This window comes from Crinia signifera, chromosome 5 (assembly GCF_055691185.1).
Source record: "Crinia signifera chromosome 5, ASM5569118v1, whole genome shotgun sequence".
In the NCBI taxonomy this organism is placed as follows: domain Eukaryota; kingdom Metazoa; phylum Chordata; class Amphibia; order Anura; family Myobatrachidae; genus Crinia; species Crinia signifera.
In genome coordinates, this window is record NC_139221.1 from 169034024 (window position 1) to 169056413 (window position 22390).

The 22390-nt window shown below is 42.4% G+C and overlaps 1 protein-coding gene across 1 annotated transcript in view; it reads left to right on the forward strand.

Moving 5' to 3' along the window:
- Positions 1–22390, forward strand: part of ZNF830 (zinc finger protein 830) — a 58121-nt gene that overhangs the window by 28329 nt on the left and 7402 nt on the right. The window contains exons 5-7 of the mRNA XM_083188277.1: positions 3266–3498; positions 18534–18615; positions 20450–20513. Coding sequence (XP_083044403.1) covers positions 3266–3498; positions 18534–18615; positions 20450–20513 — 379 coding nt within the window. The remainder of the gene's footprint in view (positions 1–3265; positions 3499–18533; positions 18616–20449; positions 20514–22390) is intronic.

The following is a 22390-nucleotide window of genomic DNA, read 5'->3' on the forward strand; positions in this document are numbered from 1 at the left end:
TGATTCGGATACGGGATATTATACCTAAAGGTGCCCATACACGGTGCAATGAACTCCTGTGCTTTTAGTACTAGATTGCATATCATCTAGTACAAAAAATATATAATGTGCTTTTTGTACTAGATACAATGCAATCTAGTACTTAAAGCCCGGGCTGCACAGACTTGCTGTGATGCGCATGGGAGCACGCATTGCACCCAAAAAATGCACCGTGTATGTGCACCTTTTAGTTTTTGTCTATCCAATACTGTTGACAACCACTTTTGTACAGGAACCGTTACATATTTGATGTCCTACCATTTGGACTATGCTTACTGTGTATACAAACTTATATTTGTTTTATTGACCTATTGTGCAACATTGTCCCCACTGGTCACCATATTCATATATATTATAATTGTATATACTCAGATATTGTAGATTGTATGTATCTCACGCACTACAGTGTTAAATGTATCTGTATTTTTACGCACTAAGATTAGAGATTACAGATGATGTGTACTGTTTAGCTCAAGACCTACCTTGATACTCTCTGGCCTACCACCTATTTTTCCCATCTTTTGGGTCCCCCCCCCCCCCCTTTTGTATTTCCTCCTGTTTTAATCTGTGTTTTGAATGCTTTCCAGTAAAGATTTATTTTAATCATATTGGTTTGCCTTAAGCTTTTCCCAGCAAAAAGCCTTCTTTCTCTTCATGTTTAATTACCATCATTCTTATGGTTAAATTCGAAATGTATGGGACCTCTGCCAATCTAGCTGAATCTAAGTTATTATTCAAATATGCCATTTCCAAATTAATCCTATTGGTTTCCAGCTCTACAGCTTTCTTCCAATGTGATTTTTAAAAGCGATTTTCTTAATAAAATGGCCTTGCAGATACGCTTTAACTGCATCCCATGTAAAAATATTTTGAGTCTAACCTTTATATCCTTAAAAAAACTTCAACTTCACCCCGTAACTTATCCTGCTCACCCATCTGTGTCAGCAAAAAAGGCTGAAGCTTCCAATATCGTATACTTTCACATAACTCTAAATCAATCTGCATAACCAACGGGGAGTGGTTCCATATCCCCTGGGCTTTATATTCAACCTGACAACATTTTGTCTGAGACAAATATCATATCAATTTTAGAAAAGGCTTTATGCGTTGAAGAATGACATGAGAATTGTTGAAGGCCGGGATATCTCATTCTCCAAGGATCCTTCCACCTGTCCAACTGAGGTGTAAATACCTTGTTAAAATTCTCTAAACAGATCACCTGATTGTCTGGGAAGGAGGCAGAGAAGTCAGCGGATGCATTTAGAACCTCAAATGAGAAAGTCGGAATAAAGACTGTTAATAAACATATATGAGTGTGGTTTTTGCTGCAGTCTAAAAACAGAAATCTACCCCCGGGGTCCATCTTGACTGTACCGCTTTCAAATACTATAGATTTCTTGACCAAACTTGATACACCTCTGAATATGAAGGAGAAAGGTGCATTAAATGCCCAGCCTATCCGGAGCATCTCAGTGATAATAATCGTTCCCCGTACAAGTGTCACTCCTGGAGACAAATAATATCGGCCTCTGGGGTTTTACACTGATTCAAAACCAGGGGAGGGGAGAGTATATTTTTTGTAAGTCTAGGTGTGATAGTAGTACGTGCAATTTACAACTTAAGTAAAATTCTGTTGTCCTGATTTTTAAAGGCATGCTTAATGTAATTGATGCCCCAATTGAGGGAATACTTAAAGGTATCCTATGCGAGTGAGTGGCCATTGACTTGGGGATCTATCTGCTATCGGATTTTAGAGTTAAGGTGCGTACACAAGTACAGATTTTTCTGTCTGATCAATCTGGTGGTAACAAAAACCTGGAAATGTATGGGAGCAAATGACATTCAAAAATTTCCACCCAAATGCATGAAAGCAAAAAAAATATATGCTTTGATAAATTTTCTTGTATTAGAATGATTTTAACAATTTGTCTGACTGATCACTGTCTGTTTTCAATGCCTTGATGGTTAAACACCAGATACTATGACCGCTGAATATTCATAGCGGATTGCTGCTCAAGACAAATGGCTAGCACCAAAAGGATATGTCCAGGGAGTCTTCACAAAAAGCAGTGTCTCTAAGAGGGTATTCCAAAGCGACAGTCTTTGTGTATATTACACTAGATCCATCCACGTACACGTATAGATATGATCACAATATCTGAGGCTAGTTTATATTCCACTCTTCTACTCGCTCGCAAGTAATTTCAGTGATAGAATGGAATAGGGAATCTCCGAATAGCACCAATCAAACAGCCCAAACCAGCTGGGATTATCCTGCAGCAGCACTTTCAAGCTCACAATATATAAAGTATATTAATTGTCTTTCAGAAGACTGCTTAGGTGTGCAACCACTATCTCCAGACTGTATATCCAACCAAGGGAAGAATACAAGTGCGGGAAGGACACTACCAACAGTCCGATTTACTGGAGCTTACTCACAGACCCAGCAACTTCTGTTCCAGTGTATAAGCTGCTGCTCAAACACTCTCCTCCTGCTTGTTTGTATGCCTTACTCACAGCTTTTCAATGTCCCCCGGCTGTGAGAGCAGTGGTGGCAGGTATTTCAAGGAGGTTAGCTGGACACATCTCCAAAAGGCTCCTCTTTTAGTGGCAAAGCGGGCAGGGAGGTCTGCGGAAGACTGCCGGGAAGCGGCGTTTACCCAGCGGGCCAGCTATCTCATAGTTACCCGTCCGCTTGTAGCTGCACATGGAAGAAGGAGCGGGAAGCTGCAGCAGGTGCCGGGGAGCCCGGATGTCCTCCCTCACTTGCGCGCTGCCGTGACCACGCCCCCCCCCCACCCCCACTGATTTAGAAACTGACTTCAATATCTTTGCATCTTAATAAAAATTGTTGCGTTTTCACTGACTGTAAATTGCTGTTATATTGGAACATAATTTAGTGTTTTTATTATCACTGAATAAATATGTCTGGAAGATGCCTATTAAGAGATAATTAAGGTTTTCTTAACAAAGTAATATAAAATATATTTACAAAAATTAGTTTAATTATGAAATTATTAAGTATGAAGAAAAATGCATAAATATAATTTTTTTCTACAAGCAGATTTGTGTATAAAAATGTTTGACATTTTTCTTATGGTGCAAAAATGATTGATATGTCTAATGGATTTATACAAATATGTGTTTGGCTACTATGAGGTACTGCAATTTTAATAATTGTAAAGATTTATTCTGCCAGTTCACTCAAATGTTATTTTCAATTCAGGCTTCCTGCCGGTTTTTTTGAAGACTCTATCCAGCCATCCCTTAAACAGAGTATGGTGAATTCTCAGTGCCTTAACTTGTTGTCAGGATTGTATGATGATGATGATGATGACGACGAAGATGGTGGTGATAAAAATGGTGAAAAGGTGTCAACAGAAACTTTTACTTCAACACTGAAATCGACAGAAAAACCACTGCCTCCACCTACAGCATGTGACAGGAGAGTTACAGCAGGTATCATATATTCATGCTAAATTAATATATAGAAATTGCATCGTAACCTTTTCATTTAATTTCAACATGTTTATTTTTTGTCCAGATTCAGATGCAACATGTCACTGCATTTGTTCCTAACCAAAAATCATGCCCATAGTCTAGTGGTCCCCAAACTTTCTATATAACATCAGCATTTTTTTCAAGGCACCCCCAGTGTAGAAGTTTTTATTCTTGATAAATGAAAAGTAAATTGTGCTTTCCTATCAGGATGTGGCCATTAGATCGAAAGGCAAAAGGTCAACAGTTGAAAGGTTGACAAACAAAGTTGACATGCATTAATTGACCTTTTTCCTTGTTGACCGTGTGTCCACCTGTTTTTTTTTTTTTTTTTGCATGCATGCAGGACAAATAGTGCGATTTGATCCATTCCTCAAATTTAAATATTGACACGCTTTAAATCTGCCCAACCTGCAGTGTAATTTTATAAAAAGAAAATTGTACTCCAGCTTCAGCATCTATCCCAGGCATTCCCAACCGCGGTCCTCAAGGCACACCAACAGTGCAGGTTTTAGTGATATCCAGGCTTCAGCACAGATGGTTTAATCAGAATCCTCAGATAGTAATTAAGTAACCTGTGCTCAAGCCTGGATATCTACAAAACCTGCACTGTTGGTGTGCCTTGAGGACCGTGGTTGGGAATGCCTGATCTATCCCATAAAATGTAAAACGTTCAGAACTTGTAATGAACTTGTAACTTGAAATGTAGTCCTGGAAATAATGGTGCTTCTACAGTATTTGGTTGATTACTATATCAGTTTCCATTACGTGTCTTGGATGAATTTGCGGTTTGCATGATCAGATATATATTGGATGAATTTGAATTTATATATTATAAATTTGCGGTTTGCATGATAGATATATATTGGATGAATTTGCGGTTTGCATGATCAGATATATATACAGATGCGCATATTTGCGGCACCTTCCCCATTAGCACTGGTGGGTGGCGGCACCTGGTGCTGCAGGTCAGCCGCCATCTTACCTGGACCCTCTCCTTCTCTACTTGGTCTCTAGGAGAATTTGTGCTCCTGAGACGGCACATTTACCTTACAATAGTGGCATAGTGGTTATTATCCCTAACTTACTTCCTGGAGTTCACTATCTGCTGGACCAGTGCTACATGTTGCTCCTGTGCCACCTGGTTATTCAAGGCTTGTGTCAAACAGTTATTTATATAGTGCACACATATTCCCCAGAGCTTTACAGAGAATATTTGAAATCAGTCCCTGCCCCAGTGGAGCTTACAATCTATATTCTGTACCACAAATAAATGCACACATTTATTGTAGGGGTAATTTTGTTCGGAGCCAATTATCCTTATAGTATATTTTTGGATTGTGGGGTGAAACCGGAGGAAACCCACACAAGCACGTGAGAATATTCAAACTCTGCACAGTTAGGGCCATTTTGGGAATGGAACCCATGACCTCAGTGCTGTGAGGCAGTAATGCTAACCGTTACACCATCTGTTCTGCCCATATAGGTATGTTAGTAAACTTTGGTCCGTGGGTCTTATCTTAGTTGGACTCTAAAGGCCCATACACACTTGTCGACTTTGAGCTGAAAGCTGCTCAAACTGCAAGTTCTGCTCAAAGCCACCCAGTGTGTATGGCCCAGCGGTGAGTGCTGCTGCGCGCTCCCGCATTATCGCCGGGAAAATTGCTCATCTGTTGGTATTACCAGCAGATGAGCGGCTTTGAGGATGGCTTCGCATAGTGCTGCGCTATGCAAAGCCATCCTCCCCCCACGTTGACGGTGCCGGGAGGGGGAAAGCCGCTCAGTGTGTATGGGCTTCCCCCATCGCTGTACATACATGCTGGGCATAATCGCCCAGTGTGTATGGACCTTTAATCCTCATTTGAGTCATCACAAATTCTCTTCTGTTGCTTGATGCACCTGAAGTTACTACTAGCTAATCACATATTTTAAATGGAAAGTGACAGATCATGACAGATTATTTCTGTATATTTGTGTGCAAATCCTACATATTTTTTTTTTATCTTCAGAAATTATACAGATCTTATTGGAATTTAATTATATATTCTATTGTGGCTATTGTGTATTGTATTTATTGTTACCTCTTACACATGTGACAATGTTCCCCAAAAAAGCAGAAAGTTGGTGTGTCTAATAGTGTAAATATGACACTTAGGACTCTGCTCCTGTACACACTGAGGAAGGCTTTTAGGTAGCCCAGGAGAGTGTGTGACCATGTGGGAACCTGGACTTTGACCTAATCTGGATGGTGCTACCGGGTTTAACATCCACCACCTGACAAGCGAATACAAACGCCTTATGTTTAAGGCCCCATACGGTACTTAGAATTTTTATTGGTTATTTTTTATATATTATTTGAATAAAATTATCTTGTTACACTTACTACTATGAGGAGTGCACCTCTCATTATGTCTTTGAGGGACTTGGGAAGTGTGGATGAAGAATTGCCTACATTTGCAACATTTAAATAAATCTGGCCTGGGAAAGGCCTATATCTGGTACAGTTTCACCTTTGCTTCTAAACAGCGATTAATACCTATTTATCTTTCATCCATCCTATTTCTCCTTTGTCCATCTACGGCGGCGCTGGGATTCCTCGTGCGGTGTGTCATGCAAACACCAGGCTGTTTTAGCGGGGAGCTGCTAGAGCTAAAACAGCCTAGCGGGAACACTATGTTTTATTTTATTTTATTAATATTCATTAGTTAGTGCAGGCTTCCAGTGTGTTACTTCCACAGGAAGTTTATACACACTGAGAGCGCAGCAGAGCCTGACAGAAGCGCGTCCTGTCAGCTCTCTCTGTGCAGATGGCGCCTGCCATTTTCAGGGGCTTATAGGCTGGTGGGGCCAGGGGCTTATAGGCTTCCCTGGTGATCGCTGAGGATCCATTGCAGCAGAGCAGACAGATAAGTACTCTGTACATTATTCTTAGCTAATGCCTGATATTGTGCACTGTTTATTCATGACTGAAAGGTGTTATGCTGCTGCTCATGTGGAGGGGACGCCTACCATGTTAATTAGCTGCAGATTTTGTAGTGTTAATTAACAGTTGAACAGATGGATCAGGGGATTTGTGCCCCTCATGTGAGTCTGTGTACAGTGGTGCTCAAGCCCAGAGGTCTGATCAGCCTGTACCTGCATGGGCAGCTGCCCTGGGGAAGGTCTATGATTGCCTTAGCACAGGCTTTGAATAGGCAGAGAGATAACTTAGGACTTTTTCCTCCTCTCAACCTTCTGTGAGCCCTATTACTCCATCCCAGGGGGTCCCTGCTTTACTGCTGGGTATGCAGGACACTACTCGCAGTGTCCATAAAATGACAGCGTTCATGAGGGCATGATAGCTTTACTTGAGGAAGCGTGGAAGACGGCTTATATCAGGCTTCTCCGGCCCTAAAGATTTGCAAACCTGTATCCCGTGCTAAAGGAGCACATATAATTGGGGGAAAAGACCCCTCTGGGGGAGGCGCCTGTAGCCAGGTTGTCTATTCACTGCTTTACCCATGCAAGAGGGTGCTGCTTTAAAGACCCAGTAGACAAAAAGATTGAAGGCTGTGTTGAGGGGAAGGTTTAACCTTACGCCCTATTAAGGCATCTGCTTGGTTTTCTAAGGCCATGATAAAGTGGGCCTATGCCTGGTGTACTCGGCTTCAATCTGACACAGTAGCTTTTGCTTTGATTGAAATGTTAAAGTGAGCTGCGGAGTACGTTTGTGTAGCTGGGGAAAAGGCACCAAGATGGCATCAAAGGGTGCTAGCTACCTCCGTGACAGCCAGGAGAGCTCTCGGGTATAAAGCTTGGGAAGCTGTCAGTGAATCCAAGAAGTCTCTAGAGGCTCTGGCTTTTTAGGGAGAAATAATTTTTGGAGTGGAACTCTATTCCACTTTTATACAGGCAACAGGGGGAAAGATCTCTTTTCTTCCCGCCACGTCTAAGCATCCAGTGTCTAGTTTGGAGCTTTTAGGCAGTCCTTTCGTTCCTCCTTTAGAGGGGGTGCATCCAATAGTGGACAAACAGGTACAGGAAAGTTTTTCTCTAGCATAGGCTCCCAGATCACATTTTGGGACCTTTATTAAGAAACACCCTTTCAAATGTGAGGATAAGTCCTTAGCATGATGGAGCGGAGACTCCCCGTTTTGGAGTCAGAGTGGGGGGGTCGCCTCCAGCAGTTTTCAGGATAGGTGGAATCAGCTGTGGTGTTCCCGCAAAGGTTTTTTTTCCTACATCCCTACGGCAGAAAGCCCTCCTGGAGGCGGTTTGTCGCTTCTCAAGAGGGGTGTGGTGAACTCAGTGTCTCAGGAGGAAAGAAAGAAGGGATTCTTTTCTTAGTCCACCAGATGGTTCCTACAGACCCATACTAAATCTGAAGTCTTTAAACCGACATCTGTGGGTGGACCACTTCAGGATCTGGCGATGGCAAAACAGTTTCTCAGAGATCAGGGGTGGAGGTTGAATCTTCCGAAGTCTCATCTAACACTCGCTCAGAAACTTCAGTTGTTGGGTGTGATCTTGGACACTTGTGTGTTCCTTACAGGGTCCAAGGCAATAGACATTCACCGGTTGGTGTGGTCGATTCTCGAATCGCCGAATCCAGCAATTTGGCAAAGTTTAAAACTGTTGGGAAAGATGGTAGCAACTTTCAAAACTCTCCAGTAGGCGAGGTTTCACTCAAGGCCCTTTCCGTGGAACATTCTGGCCTGGTGGTCAGGGAACCCGAAAACCGTGAAACAGGAAACGCTGTTGCTGTCTCAGGAGAGAAGGCGCTCATTGGGGGCTCACAGAGATAAACTTGATGGCGTCCAGACACATTTGTCAGGTCCCCAGGTTCTGCTCTCAGACCAGGGATCTGACTGCGTGGGCAGTAGTTGCAATGTTCCATGGTGTTTCACCCTCAAACTAGTTCCATGGTGTTTCACCCTCAAACTAGTTCCATGGTGTTTCACCCTCGCCTATGTGTTCCTCCCGTTTTCTATGATTGCTCAGATCCTCAAGTAGAGTGAGGACACAGGTGGTGCAAGTCATACTGTTTGCTCTGGATTGGCCCAGGAGGTTATGGTATTCAGATTTACTGAGGTTGTCGATGGACTATTGTCTTCTTCCTCTTTGCCCAGACTTACACAATCAAGGACCGTTTCTACACCTGGACCTAGCTCATCTCAATCTGACGGCCTGGCTCTTGAAACCTCCTTTTTAAGGAAGAAAGGTTTCTCAGATGCTGTTATCCAAACCATGCTTTGGGCTCTCAAGCCGTATCGGCAGTTTATTACCATTGTGGTTGGAAGATTTATATCAGGTGGTGTGAACGTCAGAAGGTACACACCTCTAGGTCACTAGAGTTTTCTCCAAGATGGGTTTGCAGCAGGGTTTAGCCTGCAGTCCTTAGAGGTACAACTGCCTGCCTTACCCATATTCTTTCAGAATAAAGTAGCTCTTTGGCCAGAAGTACAGACTTTTTTACATGGAGTTATAAGACTCAAGACCCATATAGGCAGCCGGCGGCGCCTTGGGACCTGTTTCTGGTATTGTCGGTTTTACTCAAACCTCCGTTTGAGCCTTTAAGGTCGGCTGATCTTTATTATCTTTCAATAAAAATTACTTTTTTGTTAGCCATGGCTTCGGCTAGTCGAGTTTCAGAATTGGGGGACTTGCCTTGCAAGTCTCCATTTCTGGTTTATCATAATGATAGGGCTGTTCTCAGAACAGTAACGAAGTTTTCTACCAAAGGTAGTATAAAATTTCCATTTAAACCAGGAGATTGTGCTCCCGGTGTTTTTTCCTCTAGAGGAGGCAAAAAAAAAAAAATGGGACAAACTTCGCGTTCTGCGCATTTTTGTGGACAGTGTAAAGGATGTTTGCAAAAACTGATTTGCTATTTGTTCTATATGACGTACATAAGAGAAGGTGGCCTGCTTCCAAGCAGATCTTTGCTAGACGGTTAAGGTCGGTGATTGCCTTTGCTTATATGGTGATTATGTGATTGTGCATATTAATATGTTCAGGCGTTGTACTGAGTAATGTATCCTAGTGTGCTTTAGAAGTTGAACTGAGGAATGCTGGAAAGCAGAAGAGAGGAGTCTGCCTCTCAAAGAAGTCAGCATAGGTGCCTTGTTCCTGCGGACCCTCCTACATCCCAAGGTTGAGCTGTCACCAGGATGGACTCAGAGAAAGGGATTCGAATGGTAAGTTCTTACAAAAATCCCCTTTTAGAAACCTATTGATCTGTTGTCTTTAAGTTACTCTAAAGGTGTGTACACATGTACAGATTTTACTGTCTGATCTATCTGGTGGGAACAAAAACCTGGAAATGTATGGGAGCATATGACAATCAAAAATTTTCACCCAAATGCAGGAAAACAGAAAAAAATATATGCTTTGATAAATTTGTTATATCAGAATGATTTAAACAATTTGTCTGACTGATCACTGTCTGTTTTCAAGCATTTGGGAAAAAATTTTTTGATTGTCATATGCTCCCATACATTTCCAGGTTTTCGTTCCCAACAGATAGATAAGACAGAAAAATCTGTACGTGCGTTCGCACCTTTAGGATTGAAAAGTTAATTTGTCAAGGAAGACACGACCGCGGCCATCTTCAACATTTTTAAAACTGAAAAGCATGAATAGGCGCGCTGGTGCCACTACCTGTTATTTTTATGTTATTATCTTACATTGGTTACAGTGCCTGATTAACCAATAGACTGATTAGGCTGTAGTTTAGGGCTCCAGAACTGAGGGGGCCAACTTGCAGGTGACAGCCGAGGAATAAAATGAAGGCCTAATTTATTCCATGCTTGTTAGCTATCACATGTGTCAATGTACCATGGAGGGTAAAGTTCTTAATGTGATTGCCAGATTCAGGAACCATTACTTTATGTAATTGTGCTTCAGTGCCAGCCGGGCATCCTTACAACAAATCCTACTTCCAATGCCACAAGCATTAGATCGTACATGCCAGTTGTATATAACTTCATTATATGCACATGGGCAGTATGAATGGAGAGTCCCTGAGCACCCGTTATGTCAAAGCTGTCTAGATCACCATGTTATGGTTTCCCACACTTAGTCCAACCCTCGTAGTAAGACACCTAAAAATAGTCTACCTCGGCTAAATAGACAGTAATAGAAGTTAGATGCCAGCATTAAAGTGACGGGAGCTTGGTCAACAGTCACATGGTTGACATGAGTTTTTCACTTTTTTTGGTGCCGAATGTCACAGGGTTCCCCAAACTACAGGCCGATTTGCACTAACATTGGTGGTCATGAAAGTGCTTGAACGTATGGTGCTGAACCACCTGAGAGTTGTGACAAATGCTCACCTCGACCCCCTGCAGTTTGCCTACCGAGCAAACAGAAGTGTCGAGGATGCAGTCAACCTAGGGCTGCACCACATTCTACAGCACCTGGACAGTCCAGGCACCTATGCAAGGATACTATTTGTTGATTTCAGCTCGGCTTTCAACACTATCATCCCTCACATCCTGGAGCCAAAACTCCGTTCACTAAGAGTCCCAGAACCAACAGGCGGTGAAAGCAGGCGCATTCATGAAACACATGCACAATTAGCACCGGTGCCCCTCAAGGATGTGTCCTCTCCCCCCTGCTCTTCTCCCTCTACACAAACGACTGCACCTCAGCAGAAAAGTCAGTAAAAATTATAAAATTTGCAGACGACACAACGGTTATCGGCCTAATCATGGATGGAAACGAGTCGGCATACAGACGGGAGGTGGATCAGCTAACTAAATGGTGTAGCGGAAACAACCTTGACCTCAACCCCCTCAAAACAGTGGAGATGGTGGTGGACTTCAGAAGGAAACCAAATGCCATGCACCCACTCATAATATCTGACAGAGTAGTGTCGAGGGTCGACTCCTTCAAATTCCTAGGAACAAAGATTTCCTGCAACCTCAAATGGGGTCACAACATCATTACAACTGTCAAGAAGGCTCAGCAGCGGTTGTTCTTCCTGAGGCAACTCAAGAAATTCAACATCCTGCAGGAGCTGCTGCTCATCTTCTACACTGCCATAGTAAAGTCTGTCCTTTGCTCCTCGATCACAATCTGGTTCGGAGGAGCAAACGAGAATGACAGACGAAGGTTGCAAAGAGTGGTGAGGATGGCAGAAAAGATCATTGGGGCGGAGCTCCCCCTGTCCAAGAACTATACCTAGCCAGGGTCAATAAGCGTGCAGGAAAGATCTTGGCGGACAAGCTACACCCTGGCCACAACCTGTTTGAACCCCTTCCGTCAGGCAGACGTTTTAGGTCCATCCCAGCAAAGACGACAAGAACTACAAAAGGCTTCTTCCCAATAGCTGTCCACCAACTAAACCGTATTGATATATCTAGATATATGTGAAATGTATGTGATGTATGTTTATGCCTCTCTTCCCACCCCCTTTGTGTTCCCTGATTGATGCTGCACTGTTATCACATAAAATACCAAGCATACGCAAGTATACCTGGCCAATAAAGATGATTCTGAAATACACCGTACAGTTCCCACAGGTGTCCCCGTGTACACTGTAATGCTGCGCTTGCCTTACTTCAGGCACTATTATTTGTCCACTTGGATAGTAAAGTATAAACCCTGTCAACCTGTGGTGTTTAGCACAAAAAAAAGTGAAAAACTCGACCACGCTCCCGTTGCTCTAATGTTGGCATTTAACTTCTGTTACTGTCGATCTAGATGCAGTGGACTATCTTTAGGCATCTATCTAGACGTGGTCGACCATAACATGGTCGATCTAGACATCGTAGATCCAGATACCGAGCGCCGATACACATGTGTTTAACAGCATACAGGGGGAGCTACATATGTATTAGCCTAAGGCACCTTGAACCTTTAAGCAAGCCTTGGAGTTCTATGTGGATAAACCTTCCAAGCTCTCTTATTCACATATGACTGAAATGTTGACCCTTTGTCAATCTAAATGATAATCTTGCTATTCCTTTACTTTATGATTCATTATTGTTTATTACTTATTATTTTACTTTACATACTTTTTTTTCTTGCATATTATTTAACATACTTTACTCATCAAAAAATATAATAGTAGGTTAATTGGCTCCCAACAAATTCACCCTAGAATATTTGAGTGTGCCTGTATACTGTATGTGTTAGGGAATATAGATTGTAATGGGGCAGGGACTGATGTGAATATTCTCTCTGAAGCGGTGTAGAATATGTGTGTGATTTATACATAACTGGTAATAAATGAATAAAACAAACATAGTTTTCCATTCAGCACATGATGGATGCTTGGACTATGGGTATAGTGGTGACTGAAGGACCCGGGCACCAAGGAGTTAACTTCTAGAGAAGTGCAGCCGTGGCTTTTCCTTCTCTGTAGCATTCCCTGTCCTCAGAAACCAGTTTTTGTTCAATTCCTGCTTGTTCTTGGGGCATTTTCTCTTTAGTTTTGTCTTCATAAAGTGAAATGCATGCTTATTCGGATTCAGGTCAGGTGATTGACTTGGCTATTGCATAACATTCCACTTATTTGTTTTAAAAACTCTTTGGTTGCTTTTGCAGTATGCTTCGGGGTCATTGTCCATCTGCACTGTGAAGCACCATCCAATGAGTTTTGAAGCATTTGATTGAATATGAGCAGATAAAATTGCCCAAAACACTTTTTTTAATTCATCCTACAGCTTTTGTCAGGACTTGCATATCAGTAAATACAAGGGAACTATTTCCATTGGCAGCCATACATGCCCACACCATGACACTACCTAGACGATGCTTCACTGATGAGGTGGTATGTTTTGATCATAAGCAGCTCCTTTCTTTCAGCGGGCAGTTTGAATAATACTCTTCTCTTCCCATCACTCAGGTACAAGTTGATCTTTGTGTCATCTGTCCATAGGATGTTGTTCCAGAACTGTAAAGGGTTGTTTGGCAAACTTCCTGTTTTTGAGGCTCACTAATGGTTTACATATTGTGGTGAACCCTCTATATTCACTCTTGTGAAGTATTTTCTTGATGGTTGACTTTGACACATATACACCTATCTCCTGGAGTGTTCTTGATCTGGCAAACTGCTGTGAAGAGGTTTTTCTTCTCGAGGGAAGTAATTCTTCGGTCATGCACCACAGTCTTTTGGTGTTGCTGAGGTCTCTGGTGCGTTCTTTCTTTTTAAGAATTTTCCAAACAGGTGATTTAGCCACACCTAATGTTTTTGCTTTCTCTTTGATTGGGTTTATTTAGATTTTTTCAGGCTAATGATGGCTTGCTTCACTGATAGTGGCAGCTCTTTGGATCTCATATTGAGAGTCGACAACAACAGATTAAAAATGCAAATTCCACACCTGGAATCAACTCTAGACCTTTTTTCTGCTTAATTGATAATAAAATAAGGTACTTGTGGAGTATCACGGCTCCCATCGTATGGCATCGTATGCCATATGTAGTGGCATACGATGGTATACGATGCGATGCGATTTTTACTGATTTTTGAGCATTTTTGGTCAAAAATCGTATGCGATCGCATCGGATGCCATACGATGGCATACGATGCGATGGCATACGTTTTAATCTTAAATGTATCCAAATGCATTAAAATTAGTATGAAACATGTTAATTGGCCCCCAAATGTCATTTTCACTGTGTACCACCCCCAATGTCAACGCCAACCCGAAGCGAGCGCAGCGAGTCCGCAAGGGGCGGCGGTACAAGTCCTACGACCTTTTCATACCCCCACTATCCACGTCGGCGTGGGATCGAGGGGACGCGGATACCTGTGAAGCCCGCGAGGGGACGCGTATAACTGTGAAGGTATCCGCGTCCCCTCGCGGGGCGCGCTGCGCTCGCCACTCTTCGGGCTCGGTGGCTCGCTGCGCTCGCCACACTTTCTATTCTCAACTCCACGCCGACGTGGATAGTGGGGGTATGAAAAGGTCGTAGGGCGCGTACCGCCGCCCCTCGCGGGCACGCTGCGCTCGCCACGCTTCGGGTTGACGTTGATAGTGGGGGTGGTACACTATGAAAAATAGAATTTGGGGGCATTTCACAAGTTTACTACACATTTCAATGCATTTTGATGCATTTCAGTGCAAAATCGGGTGCCATCACATCGCATGCGAATTGATAGCATACGATCAAGGTCGTGGGAACCGTGATACTCCACAAGTACCTGAAATAATGAGGAAATAGCCCACACCTGTCCATGAAATAGCTTTTGAGTCGATTGTCCCATTACTTTCGGTCCCTTTAAAAGTGGGAGGCACATTTAGAAACCATTGTAATTCCTACACCCTCAAATTAAAGCTGAAAGTCTGCAGTTAAAGCACCTCTTGAGTGATTTATTTCAAATCCATTGTGGTGGTGTATAGAGCCCAAAATATGAAAATTGTGTTGATAGCCTAATATTTATTGACCTGACTGTATATTACTAAAGATCCACAAGGATCCTCTTAATCCCTCCAGGAGAACCATTATTGCCATTACAGACTCCATTTCTTATAACTTGTCACTTTGTTGATTATTTTTTACAGCCGTAAGTTTTAAAACTTAAATCTTATGTTAAAGACACTATAGATGCGATTTGTAAACTAAAGACACTGTGAATTCGAATATTTGTTACCTGGTTACAGCTGGGGATGCCAATCCTGGGTATTTTTTAAATCCTGGGAATCAGGATTGAAAAATGCTCAATCCCGGGATTGGCAGCCCTAAAAGAAAATGCCCGTCCCCTACATTTACTTACATGTGGAAGCGGGGTAGGCGGCAGCATTGCGGCAGAGTTGCCAGGAGGAGGCAGTTGGTGGGTGTTATGGCAGCCAGGAGCGGTCACTGCGAGCCAATTGGGGGTGTTGTTTTCTGCCAGGAGCAATGTTCAGGAGGCGCAGTGCAGCATGACCTATGAACAAATCACGCTGCGCAGGCCGCATATAGGCCTGGAATAGCCAGGCAACATCTGAGCGAGTGCTCAGATGCTGTCAGGCATTAATTAGACTGCACAATCCCGAAATCCATGGATTAGTGTATCCCAGACATTTTGGGGCCAAATTCCGGGATACTCCCGATCCCAGAATTGGCCACCCTAGATACAGCATGTACCCTCATTGTATACTATTATTAAACATGATGTTGCTACTGAAGCCTTAGAGCAGGCATGTCCAAAGTCAGGCCTGGGGGCCAATTGCGGCCCGTGCTGTCATTTCAAGTGGCCCGCAGCCTCCAGCTGGAAGCGGGCAGAGCGTCAGATGTGGGAAGCACAGCACAGGACACTAAAGGTGGGGCCCCAGCGAGCATGCCTTTACCTTGCTTTCTGCTGCAGTGAGGAGGTGCTGGCCACCACAGTCAGATGTGTTTGGCGTCCTACCCCTGCTGCTGAAATCGTATATCACCCTACTCCACAATCACAGTGACAGCAGTGTTTGGGGAGGGGGGCAGCAAGGGGGGAAGCTTGCTTCCCGTAACATGAAGAGTGGAGGCTGGCAGCAGCGGGAGCCCAAACATCTCCTGTCCTTGCAGTGCCTGCTTTGCCTCTCCTTCCACCTGGCTCACATAAGGGGCTGGGAAACATACAGAGAAGGGAGGGGGCAGAGTGAGGTACATACAGTGAAGGACGGTCAATCTGGGGGACATACAGTGAATGGAGGCAGTGATGGCCATTCAGAGAAGGGGGAGCAGGGGCAGGCTGGGGGACATACAGCGAATGGGGGCAGAGTGGGGTACATAGTGAATGGGGGTCATAAAGTGAATGGGAGTCATACAGTGAAGGAGGGTCAGGCTTGGGGACATACAATGAATGGAGGCAGGCTGGGGGACAGAGTGAATGGGTGCAGAGTGGGGAGCATACAGTGAATGGGGGACATACAGTGAAGGACGGGCAGGTTGGGGAACATACAGAGAATGGGGGCAGGCTGGGGGAAATACAGTGAAGGGGCAGGATGGGGGACATAGAGTGAATGGAGGCAGAGTGGGGGACCATTCTGATGTGATTAATGATTCAAAGAATGTCAGGCTGAATGGTCGGCCCCCACACATTTACACTTCACCATATCTGGCCCTCGTCGCAAAAAGTTTGGACACCCCTGCCTTAGAGCATACTTTTCAAAAGAACCCAGTCCTTTTTTGAAGATGCGACCATGTTTTTATTAAGTAATATTTTTCTCTGGTTTAAGAGTCCCTTTTTACTTTTATTTAAGTGCAGGGCACTGCTATGGGGTCTCGTTTCACCCCGTTAAATGCAAATCTATTTATGGGATGGTCATAGGATAAAAAGTATATGGCATAATAAACCCTACCTACAATATATCCCATTATGGATTAGGTTTATACTATTGTTTTCGTGGAAGGGTAATCAAGAAGAGTTAGCATCCTTCTATGAGGTTTAAACTAAAACACTGCCAATATCAAACTGTAGTTTCACGGCACCACTGCCCCCGTATCGCATGCAAATCGCATGCGTTTTGCATGCGATGTGATTTAGCACACCCCCACTATCCACGTCAGCCCGAAGCTTGGCGAGCGCATCGAGCCCCATGAGGTGACATCACTAGGAGATGATATCACTAGGAATGGACTAAAAACAGTAATAAATTAGAACAATGGTCTGTGCGGAGCCCCCCAATTCTATACACTTCAATTTTAGCCCTAAGGAATTACATTTTTTGGATCTATTACTATAGAAGATGGAAAAATATACACTAGTAATTTTAGTAAGCCGACTGATCGTAATTCCTATATTTGTATAACAAGTTATCACCATGGCTGACAAACTTTCCAAGAGGGCAAGTTCAAATGATACATCATAACTGCTCAAACAAAGAGGTAATTTTAGATCACGTTAAGGCGATGAAGAATACATTTTCTAATAAAGGATATGACACCAAAACTATAGATTTTTCATGACATGATATTAGATTATCTACACTATGAGAAATGCGATTGATTTGTTTTTTTCTTCTGAGGTATACTGACCTGCATACATTCTTTGGCACAAACAAATTAACCATCATCAAATACATCATCGGAAACTTGTGAATTAAATATACAAGGGAGCGCCTTATCCTATTTTTATATTTAAAGACCACCATGTCAAATATATGTATCTCAGAACAGGGGATTGTAACAAGCTAAGGAGGGGAGGAGAGATTTTGGGAGTATGTAAAAGGATACGAATGTCATAAGGGAGATAAACAACTTGTTAAATTAAATAGTTAGAGTAAGGTGTGTGTCAATTCTTGTATATTTTTTAGAGATTGCCTCAGTCTGTTGCCGTTTGCTTTCTTTAAGTAAAGTGTTCTAGAAATTCCCTTATATTGTTGCTTCTGAAATCTGATTTCAAGAGAAATCATATTGTGGTTGCTATTACCCTAGTGCAGGGGTTCTCAAACTATTTTGCTCTGGGACCCTATTAGACAATAAAAATAATTACAGGATCCCAGCAAGTTATTGCAAAAGGTCATCACATCACATGTGTAGACAGCAGACAGTACATACATGGCAGCATTGTGGAAGCACAAACTGATGGGAGGAGTCTAAAATAACAGACATTTCAGACAGATTTTTCAGTGACTTTGAATCACTGACTGAGATTAGAAAAAGTCATTAGCCTGATGGTCAGCAACATGGAGTTGCGACCTCATGCTAAGAAGGTCGGGACCCACTTTAATGTCAGGACCCACAGTTTGAGAACCGCTGCCCTAGTGTTCTCTTACTTCCGTATTTGGTATTTTATCTGCATTGTGGCAATTCCCGTTGGTCGCATTACGAAGGACAACCTTAGTAGTGGTGCTGACCTAATCTTGATCGCCAGGCAAAGGGCAGGTATTGTGTCCCAGAGATTACACACCCCCCCCCCCCCCAATAATATCAATGAAGAATATAAAGTTGTCTCCCCCCCCCCCCCCCCCCCCCCACACACACACACACTAAGTGGTAGTTACCTTGTCATGTTTTTGTACTTGTAGATCATGGTTATGATAGTGCTGCATGCCTGTTTAGTACACATTTGAACCCATTATACTGTAACTCTCTGTTTTCCTTAGATTTCTGTGACAGTAAAGCATCTATTGTTTCTCATTCTGGGTCCATTGTAAAGGCAAATATACAAGAAAAACCAGTGGAAAAGTAAGTATCACAATGCTAAAAGAAAACCTGATGTTTAAGGAATGCTATTAAGCAATAGCTTATTTTTGTGGAAATTTTTAACATTAAAACTGATAATAAGAGTAGAAGCTTTCTTAGGTGAATACTTGTAATAAAAAAAATTTCAACAGACGATGAGAGCTAATATGTATGTTAATTAAATTCAGTGTAGGTGTCGTGTGGGAGTTACGTATACAAAAGAAATGTTTATTAGTTGTATCTGTCAGACTTTGCGTAAGGTTGGATTTGAGTAACAAGACGTGTGGGATTCAGTGAATTCAGAGGTACGTACTGTATGCCAACTAGTTAAGTTTTCTAGTTGGTTTATTATGGTGCTGAGATGACATCTAAGACAAACATTTGAAGAAGATCTTTATTAACAAGAACTGAATAATGGCCTTTAAATTTAGTAGTGATCAACTCTGTTGACTTTGCTTAGCTTGTGTAGCGTTGTGTGAGGGCTGAGAGCACATATATGTAGGCAACCTTTTAAATGAACTTGGAGGCGCTGTAGAGTTTAGTCAGAAGATGACTATCTGGAGAGCATATTGGATATAATTTGTTTTGTGCAGAATGGGTAAATGCCTCATAATGGTCTTTATTCTAGTTCACTCTTAGAGGCAAATTCATTCTCAGATGGACAAAACCATGTGCACTGCAGGGGGGGGGGGGGGGCAGATGTAACAGGTGCAAATAGAATTACGGTAGATTTGGGTGAGTTATTTTGTTTCTGTGCAGGGAAAATACTGACTGCTTTATTTTTACACTGCAATATAGATCTCACTTTGAAGAAAAACACTACCCAAATCTAACTCTCTCTGCACATGTTATATCTGTCCCACCTGCAGTGCACATGGTTTTGTCCATTTGAGAAGGAATTTGCCTCTGAGTGAACTAGAATAAGGCCCAATGTTATAATTATATCAGTGGGGAGGATAAATATTTTTTGGAAAAAGGGTCACTCCATGTCAGTTCACCCAGACATGACAGCCACCGACTCAAATTTTCATGATTCTTTGTACACTTGATACTACCACATAGCTATTAACTCATCTTAACTATTTCTTCTCTAGGACTCATAGTTTTGATTTATAGGGAGACAAGGTTTTTTAGTAAATTGCTTGAAAATGCCTCTCCTGATGCTCTGTTGTATATGGAAAAAAAAAATCTCTCTCCGTACCTACTATAATCCACATATAATTTTGAAATGTAGACCCTATTTGATATTCAAAACATGGAGATTCCAGAAAAAAAAAGGTTTTCTTAATCTTGTCAGACTCGGAGACTCGCGCACCCCTTCTGCCGGAGTCTTCCGGTGGTCTCCAGCAGCATCCCTACAGCCCCCAGCAGTCTGCTCCCACTCCCTGCCTGTCTCCCTGAAGTGGAGACAGGCAGGCATTCCGTCGCCTTGCTGGCCCCCTGTAACCTGTGTTTGTATGTTTGTGTCATTGTGCCCCTGTATACTTTGTGTGTGTGTGTTATTGTGCCCCTAGACAATGTGTCAGTGTGCCCCGTGCACTGTGTGAGTGTGCCCCCATGCACTGTGTGAGCGTGTGCCCCCGTGCACTGTGTGTGTCAGTGTGACCCTGCGCACTGTGTGTGTCAGTGCGTTCTCCTGGTTTTGGGTTCAGTGCGCCCCCTATACAATCCAATGTCCATGTCAATAGTTACAGTATGTCATTTATTTCAGTATGTCTGAAATATTTTTTTTCTACTTTTATTAGAGAATAATGTGATTTCTTTAAAACTGACATCTAAACTAATACCTTTGTTGTTTAATACATGCTTTTTTGTGTGCTCTGTTTTTCCTACTTAGAAAAGAGAATACAGCAGAAGCCTTACCTGAAGGATTCTTTGATGACCCAGAAGTTGATGCAAAGGCAAGTGCTTTTTCCACTTTAAACAGTGCCATATCCAGTGCTAATATATGATCATTAGCACTTACAGGTGTGTCCACATACATCTAGCCTCCTTGTGCATTAAACAGCCCTTCTTGTTGCACCATACAATGGAGTGACTCTGTAGCATTGGACGTCTTTGCGTGCTACTTTTTTCGATTCAGTGCGTCTTATCCGCTAAATTGTAATCTAGGTCGCACAAAAGTAGTTCATGCTGAAAATATTTCTTTGTGGCATGCCTTTATTCTGTGTGAAATATTTGATGTATCTGCATTTGAATTGTTATGTGAAAATATTATCCAGTAAAATACTTCAATATACAGATGGAGCCACTCTCCCACAAAGCCCTGGCTGGCACCCGGTACCCATTTTGTTAACCCCCTTGGCGCTCAAGTCTGGCCTGCTCGTACTGTGTGAAATTCCTACTGTAGAGTAAATCTGTATTTAACCAGTGTAGCATAATGAGACACGGACAGCAGTGTTCTTACACAAGTGGGACCTACAGTATGGATCCACGGTTGTCTCTTGCTGCTTTCACGCCATTTGCCAGGGATTCTTTGCAAAAGTACTGTATACTCACTCACATATCCCCATAGCCCCTTATAATTAGCGTAATGAGGCGCATGTCTATGTAATAGACACTTTAACATACTGAACAGTACAATAAGGTAGTTCTTGCGCTACAATGCATTTCAATGGACACTGCTCGCACATGCATTCCGGATTCTTTCGCTATAGCTTTGCATTAGACATCAGACGCATGCGCAGTGGTGATTTTAAAAGCGACGTTTGGTGGATTATAGCTGGTATTGCACTCATCCAGTAATGCCATTTGACAAACGTCAAACTATGCTACTTATTGTGCTGCCGTGCGACTAGGCGTGCTGTGAAGAGTTGGGCCAAATGCTATTGGCAGGCTAGATGAGTGTGGCTCCATCTGTATGTTAGCTTAGTGATTATGCATTCTATATTCAGTGCTCAGATTTCTGCCCTGTTTGAACAGACTGGAAGGGGTAACTTTACTAACATAGGAGTTTTTGAAGATGGCATGTTGCCTAAAGCAACCAATCAGATTTGATCTATGATCTTCTAGATTGAAGATGCTAAATACATAAGTAGAATCTGATTATTTGCTGTGGGCAACATTCATCTTCAATAGAACTTTCATCTTAATAAATTTACCCCGGTTTTTTGGAGATTGATGTTCTTAATTTATAGTGGTCCTGTTGGCAATAGCTGTCAGCACATTTTACAATAAACAGAACCAAAGTTGTTACCATCATTTTAGTCACCGCCAGTTGATGGAAATGGAAAAAAAATCTTAATTTGTTAAAACAATTCTTGTTACTTCTAAAAAACCAAGGGGCAGATCTATTAGCAGTATTTTTAATAAAATAAAGTGAAAAGGTTTTTTTTCACACCCATTTTATATTATTTTAGTATCCCCTACATGCCCTGTAGCATAAACCGCACTGGCAATTTTAAGATGGCCCTCGTTCAAAACATACACGGTAACCCCGTATTTTTCGTAACTGCACCAGGCTCCACTAGCAGGGGGTAATACCACAGTCAGATCCACTTGACGTGGTCCCCAGACTATGCTTTGCCTTTACTAAATTTCCAAGTTTGAGCAAAAGGCTAATTAAGCCACGGAATGCATATTCAGGTAAAACACAATTGCTATTCATTTTGCCCTTAAATGTGAAATCTGTTCTCCATACAGCCACGTAAGTAAATGTTTAATTGTACAGCATATCTGGCTGCAGTAGCTGCAAATTATAAGTACTGTAAGGATAATTTTAACCCTTTGAGTTTAAAGTGTATATGTCAAAATAGATGTGAAAATTGTCAAACATTTT